At 36.9% G+C, this 7,688-nt stretch overlaps 1 protein-coding gene across 1 annotated transcript in view; it reads right to left on the minus strand.

The window, feature by feature from the left end:
* Positions 1-612: 612 nt before the first annotated feature.
* ARRDC4 (arrestin domain containing 4) overlaps positions 613-7,688 on the minus strand; it is a 10,737-nt gene continuing 3,661 nt past the window's right edge. The window contains exons 4-8 of the mRNA XM_009321545.1: positions 5,819-5,921; positions 4,854-5,110; positions 4,116-4,278; positions 3,415-3,569; positions 613-3,305 (exon numbers count right to left, since the gene is read on the minus strand). Coding sequence (XP_009319820.1) covers positions 3,249-3,305; positions 3,415-3,569; positions 4,116-4,278; positions 4,854-5,110; positions 5,819-5,921 — 735 coding nt within the window. The 3' untranslated portion in view covers positions 613-3,248. The remainder of the gene's footprint in view (positions 3,306-3,414; positions 3,570-4,115; positions 4,279-4,853; positions 5,111-5,818; positions 5,922-7,688) is intronic.

The following is a 7,688-nucleotide window of genomic DNA, read 5'->3' on the forward strand; positions in this document are numbered from 1 at the left end:
CCTGAACAGCATCTTTGCCTGGATTTTCCAAGGAGTGGTCTGCCGTCTTCCCTCAAAAGTGGCAACGGAGAAGAAATCAACTGTTTTGTTTGTTGTTCCTCAAATCTTTGGGAGGCAGGACCCTGACAGAGATATCATCATGTCATTTATGGCTCAGGTGAGCTATGTGGTAGATACAATTTGTCATGTTTCCCCATGGTAGGAGGTACTCTGCTTTAGTCATTCTGTACTACGGTTGTAAGGTTGTTTTGATGTATTTAGATCAATGAACTACACAGTAAAGATAATCGTGTCTAAAGGAAAGACAATAAAATATCCTGTAAGATTAATACATGAGATGAGAAATCCAATTACATAAGATATACCCACAATTAAGTCCAATATATTACCTAATAACCGTAGGTGGGAGCAGGCCATGTTTGATAAATTTGTTCCAATTCTTGGTTACGGATAGTTCAGGGAACTAAACCAGTGACAGACGAAGGCAAAGTTCCCAATCAGAAAAGAATTAGGAGATCTGCATGTGATCAAAGTTGGTAGAATACAGGTATTTCCTGACACTGCAGCCATTTGTCTTAGAGACACCAGAACAGAGATGAGCAGCACTACGTAGGTTTGACACTTTTATTAACAAAGAACCCATGGGGCTCATTCATTAGTACAAAATACAATCATGTTCCTGCATGTTAAACAGCATGTTTTTGTTTTTGTTTTTTTTAATTTTGTCTCTTTTAAACTGTTTCACAGTTATCAAAACAAAGCCCCTGCATATTGAACTTATTATTGTGCAAACAGTAATTATTTTAAGGATCAACTTCTGCACTAAGCCAAGTGTCAGAGAGCAGAATTCAATCTTGTTTTCACCCCTCCCTTGAAGGGTCATGTGTGCTTCCTAAGAAACACATTCTAGTTGTTTGTCTTTTTTGCAGCAAACAATCTAAGGCCACAGTTTATCTGCAAATAATAAAAAACGACTCAAAGGTTTTTAGAAAAAAAAAAAAGCACATCTTTTACCCTTCATGCTCTTGTTTGCTTGATTATGTTTATACCAGGTAGCACATCACCTATCAGGTATTACAGTCCAAAAAAGCACCTAATGTTCTTTAACCTAATATTTTGAATTATTAACATGCAAGTTAATACACAGCCACATTACTTTTCAAGTAACTATAATGGTATCTGTTTACGGAAAATATGCTTCTTCCCTTTCCAGGTGATGTGAATGAAAAGCCTGCACGGATTGTATGGGCACGCCATCACTTAAATAAAAAGGCATGGCAGCTGCATCTTGGGACTTAAAATAAATCCTAATTTTTAGAATGTCCTTTCTAAGACATGCACTCAAATTTTGGTTAAAGCTGCATTTGCTATAGAAGACAATACTTAAAAGTTGCAAATGAAAAAAATAACTGCAGTTTGGAAACATGAATCTCCATCAGCATGTCTTTTACACTGATGTAAAAGTGACTTGAGGTGAAGTGCTAGAAATTAGACAATGTAAGGAAGTCATACTAGAAGACGACTAAAAAATATATATCTGTGTATGCCTGTAGAAAAATCCCTGCTTCTTAAATGAAGACAGATTTCATAAAAAACCATTTAAACTTTTTTAAACTGCAGTTATTGATGAAATGAAGGAAACTCAATTACTATTCTGGTAGTTATCAAAGTACAATGTTTTACCACATGAAGCACTGGGTTTTAACCCCAAACCCTTCTGTAAGACATATGGAGTAGTTCTAGTAGTTCAAAATCCCCTGTAGTTTAAAGACTCAACTGTAAACGTGCGTATTGAGAATGATGTGTTTCTGCTCCTTTAAGTGATATGTTGATGGCGGCTTACTTATTCCAATTGATGCTTGGCAGGAAGCAAACAGTCTACTTTAAATGAAGGCAGCAGAAGGGCCAAGTAAAATGCTGTGCCTTCACTCTTAGCAGCAACAAACTCACTGTTCTAAATAACCTGAGGAAGAAAACATTAAAATATTGCACCAAAACAAAATTAAACAGCAAAAACAAACAAGGAAACACACAAACAAAAAATAGTATGGATAGCAAATGACCAGTGCAGCCCCTGACAATAGATCTCTAGACAAAAATGCAGGAGTAATGAAAAGCTTTGTGCCATTACCAGAGGATTTTGCTCCCCTGATGTCTGCTTTCACTTCAGTTATAAGCTATGTCTATTCTGGGTATATTTACACCTCTCCCTACACCTCCTATCTCATTCGCTAACCACAGAAACCATTTAGGGTCCCTTTTAGAGCCTTGAAGTATACTGGAGCTTAAACAAGACTTTTTTTGGTCTCAAATCTGACCGTAAGTAAATATCCAAAACAGAGGTAGGCTTATAAAGGCTTCTGAATAAATAAGTATTGTCCATTTTGCTAAGTATACCTGCTGTTGGCAAAAGGATTCTCCCTTGCCGTGCTTCCCCTTATCATGCTATCCATAGGCTTAAGATGCAGAAAAAGAACTCACAGTAGAAGAGGCTAGAATAATTCCCTTAAGAAATCCCTTGAAAGAAAGCATAGTGCATAAGCTCTTATCAAAGTTCAATTTTCTTTTACATACTTGTGTCTTTCATTCAGTAAATGGTTGCCTTCATAATATTGCGTAATAGCTATTCTGTCATCCATGATGCCTTTAGAATCATTATGAATGATGAAATAGTACCACTTGGCAGTTGTTAGAAGGGCAGGTTCTCACGAAACACGAAGATAAGCTAGAGTGAAGACTTCACTCCACGTTTTAGTAGTGTTCCTTTCTTGGATGCAGACAGTGCAAAACTGAAGCCCCTTGAACACTGGAATCTTTCAGAAATGTTTTCTTACCCCACATTCTGTTCTACTACACAAGTTCTACCACGAAGTTCTCAACATCATTACGTAAATTCTTCCAGAGTATTCCAAACAAAATATAAATTCTTTTCTCTTCAGAAGATCCTTACATCTCCTCCTCGTACTTTATGTAGTATATCCACTTTTTCGAAAGCATTCAGGATTTTCAGGTACTTCTCAAGTATCCCAAGCATAGCTGCTCCCACAATATCCTCTGTGCAGACTAATCCAGCAGATTCTCTTCCATCACCGAACATGCTCATACCTTCCTCTCCATTTTCCTTTGCCTTTCCCATACGCAAACTTAAGTTTTGAAAAAGAAAACTGTTTCCTTTTTAGCTGCACTATCAGCTGAAGCAGCAGAAAGATTAAGACATTCATCACAATGATGCTCATTACAAATCCTCTTCAGAGCATGAATGAAACGGGCTGAACTTCTTCTACATCAGTTGGATGTGGATCGATCTACAGAGAGAAGAAAGGCAACAATTACTGCCTGTAGTTCTTGCATTTCTGTATGTGGGGTTTTTTGCCATCTGACAATAAAAACACCACCTGCTGTTTATTTTTTTACCTCTGAGTAAAGAGGTGGAGGCTGAAACCGGAACTCTTGTATGTAAGCAAAGACAGGACAACACAATTGTTCCTCACAGTCAATTGGTGGTGGATAAGCAGGAACATGTCTGGAGAACTCTTCCTCAGACACTACATCAGCATAATTTGGTGGTGCTGAAACACAAGAGATGCTACTGTCAAATTTCAAACTATTCACTCACAGCAAGACAACATACATATTACAGTATCCAAGACATGAAAATTGTATTTATTAAACATTGCACTATTGTCAAATTGTATGAAGTTCACTATATTCATAAATACTGCAACTAGAATTATGTTTTTAGTAAGCTTAAAAAAAGCAGGAACACTACAGATGCTTTTAGGGCTACTCCAGCAACAAACCTGTGTTGTATCAAGATATATTCAGTAATGATTAACTTTAAGGTGACTACCTCCAAAGCAGAATTCCCACTATCAGAAGTTAGTTATTTCAAGATTCAGCTGAAAGTAGTCAGACAGGGGTAAAGAGAGACTTAAAGGCTGGAGTTAGGGTATCCTCACCAATCCTTTTGGATCTTGACTTAGTTTTATGTGCCTTGCTTCTCATGAGTCATACTTTAATGGCCTACATCCCTAGTAGTGCCCTTAAACTGGCACTACTATCCTTCTGTTGTAGACAGTACTATGCTGTATTATAAAGAGTTCAATATGTATTACCTTCAGGGTGTTCTGGCATGGTCAATGCCAGCCAACTCATATCCACACTAAACTGGCTGGTAATGCTGGAGTTTCTGCTTGAAAATCCAATACATGGAATAGTGCCAATCACCAAAGGCATTTCAATCATCAATTTCTTAGCACCAGGAATATGGATATACACCTACGTGACAACCCCCAAATAAGAGAAAAAAACATCATGAGACCCCATTGAATTGCTGCTCCTAGAAGCTACCCTGCTCCCTATACTGCAGATTGTTTAAAAACTAGTTTTCTCATGCCAGGTAAGTTTAGCTAATACTCTCGCGGCTTTCAGTATTTTCCAGCAGCTTCCTTCTTTCTGTACCTTGTTTTCTAGATGACATTAAAAAAAATACAAACCAGGTTGACAAAAATAATTATGCACTTGGACTTCCAGTCCTATCTTCCCATTTCTGAAAAGAATCGCTAGAGGAACCCATTCAGCTTGAATTACTTTCCTCTAATAACCTCTGCAGGTCTAAAACGAAGCTGCTTCCTCAGAAACATTTTTCCATTTTCCCCATTATTCCTAACTTTCCATTTCAGAATCTCTTCATGATCTTCAGTCTCTCACCTATATGGTATATGGTATTTATTTATATTTATTGTTGTTCCCAAATTCAAAATCTAATAGCTGCTCAGTAGAGAAAATTCTTCTGTTCCCAACTCAATGTAGTATTCAGAGTATGTACATTGGTAATAAAAATCCATACTTACAGCTAATGAATATTCTACTCTAATAATACAGCAGTCAAGTATAGAGGGGGATACAGGTGGGATTTTCAGAGTTTTCCCATTCCAGGTATCTGTACTCCCAGAGGCAATATGGTTTCCTCGGACATTGGCAACCATCTGACGGAAAGTTTTTGTCTTCCCACTGGCCAGGTAAGTTTGTGTTTGGAAAATGGCAGCTTTTGGAACAATCAAACGAGAAGAGCAGTTCTCAATTTCTGCATAGATTGGTATGGCCTCCCCTTAAAGACAGAAAAAGTTCAATGAATAATTTGTATTTACCAACTTTCCTCTGGGAGTATCAAAGCATGTTATGCAGCACGTACATCATCTGCAATGTTATGAGAACAATACTTGTTAGTTTCCTCAAGCTATTTTTTTTTTTCCAGAGTGGTATCCAGGCAGAATTATAGCCACCTACTACATTTTACGTATAAACAATGATTCATTTTGAAACATTAAGCATAATATGAACAAGCTATAAAAGCTTTATTTGCAAATTACGCGCCAATCCTCCTTTTATGTAGTACTAACTGAATTTCAGAATGTTTTATTTCCTCAATGTATCTAATGTTATCAAGATGACAAAGAAGCTGCTAAAGCTCATTCTTACAGAAGTGTAAACCTACACAGACAGGACATAAAAACCTGATTACATCCCCAATTAAGTATTTTATCCCAAATAAAAGCATTTTGCTGTTCTTTACACTCAAATGTACATGGCTTTTCCATAAGATTACTGACTAACAGGACTTCCTTTCAATTTATATTCCCAAGGGGGGAGTGAAGGGAAAGGCGAGATGATTTTTGTTAAAGCAAGTTCTTATAGTTCTCAATTTACTACCTACTAAATGGAATTGTACTTTCAGCTATAAAGTGTTGGCTTCACACAGATGAAAAAAACCCTACGAGATGTTTAATATTCACATTTTGAAGATAACTACTCTTACCATTACAGTATCCCTTCCTCTCAATTTTGGCACTGAGAGACACTGGCCCAGATGTGAAAAACCAACAGCCAACCATCTTCTCCTGACTTCTTAGAACAGGTGTCTATAAAATATAGAGTATTTTTCATTTTATGGCATAAAGCTATGAATCACTTGCAGTTTAATGTTATGCAGATCAGTCATTGCAATCTAGCTCTAAAATCCACTTAATTTGAATCACTGTACTACTCAATGCAACTGGAGTTTTGCCACCACGTAAAATGGAACCAAGGTTTGGCTCTCTGAAAATATGGCTGTTTTAAAATCCCAGTCTGTATTTAGACCCTATCAACTAGGTAACACAGAGACCAATGTGCATTTGAACGTAATCGGTCTTCAAAAATACTGATTTAGCAAATTTTATAGGTGTGACTTCTTAAAGGTCTAATGGAGTACTGCGGTACTTATGCCCGTGTTCCTCAGTGCAGAAGAATGGAGAATTAATTTCATCTGCAAGCAACTAATAGTTAAGCAGGTAAACTGTTTTTACCTTTGTATCCTTCATAAGAAAGGATAAACGTATACACACTGGGCTAAGGTGATGCATCTTCATAACTTGCAAGCCACACAACCCCCCAAAAATTTAGGCTCATGGCAAAAGCCATCTTAATTATTCATGGAGGACTGTCACATTAGATGACATTTACAGTCTGTAAAATTTTCATTAGAATAAACTTACAACATAAGTACACACGTCAAGGGTCCACGCCAGGATTCAAGCTATTTAAAATGATTTACTGGGCACTAGTGCCCAGTCAATATAATTATGAGGTCTCAAATTTGTGTTGTTTTGCACTTTTTTGGTGGTTGCCTTGGAATCCATTAAGACAGGCACTGCCTACTTTATGTGCCCCAGAGCCCTCTCCTGCGCAATAACCTATGGTCTACTCTATCCTTGCAGTATTTGGATATGCTGTCTTCATACTCCTAACATACATTGTTGAATATAAAGACTATATTCTGCTTACAGATGTCACTGCCAAAATACTTCTCCAAGTTCTCTCTAGAGAGAAAGATTAAAATGTAAGCATATAAAGAGGAAAAAACCCTGCTCAAAACATCTCTTAGCTACATTCACATCATGATGAAATGTTAAAATTATCCTAGCATTTTAAATAAAATAGAAATTACTCATTCATATTTAAATGAATAACCATTTAGATCCAGTTGCTATCATGAAAGTGCAAGGTATAATTTTATATTATTTTCATAATATGGGTTGAGATAAAAGAATCCAGCTCATTAGCTTCCATCTTGCCTATTTTCTCATTACTTAATGCCTGATCTTTCTTATTACTCTACAGTATTTCTAGCGATTATTAGAAACTCAATGCTTTAATGTGGCCAAATCTGTCATAAGAAAATAACTGAAAAGATCTCTGAAGCAGCTGCATGCACGCACTTAATGTTAGAAAACGACATGCAAAATGGAAGGATACGTAACATAATGGCCAGAGCATAAATGACAGGCTGGGCATGATTAATACTCTTCTATAATTACTGTTCCTCAACCTACTATTATTGTAGAGTTTAGGACACTGCAGCCCTGTGAATGTAGTTGCTCTGGTAAGAGTAACTACTTTATGCTTGTGCATTATTATTATTAAGCCTTATTTATGCATCTGAAGCCTGCATAACTTTTTGGCACGAGCATCTCTGCCAGCAGGGATATAATCAATGGTATTAAAAAAAGCCACTCTGTTTGCTATTCACACAACCTAAGATCATCTATTTATAGAGAAAAGCTTAGGGAGCTTATATGCTTTCAGAAGTCAGAAAATGACACTCCAGAATAACATGGAAATGGTTATGGCTGGATGTGAATGCTGCT

The sequence above is a fragment of the Pygoscelis adeliae genome, unplaced genomic scaffold (genome assembly GCF_000699105.1).
Source record: "Pygoscelis adeliae isolate BGI_AS28 unplaced genomic scaffold, ASM69910v1 Scaffold13, whole genome shotgun sequence".
Classification (NCBI taxonomy): domain Eukaryota; kingdom Metazoa; phylum Chordata; class Aves; order Sphenisciformes; family Spheniscidae; genus Pygoscelis; species Pygoscelis adeliae.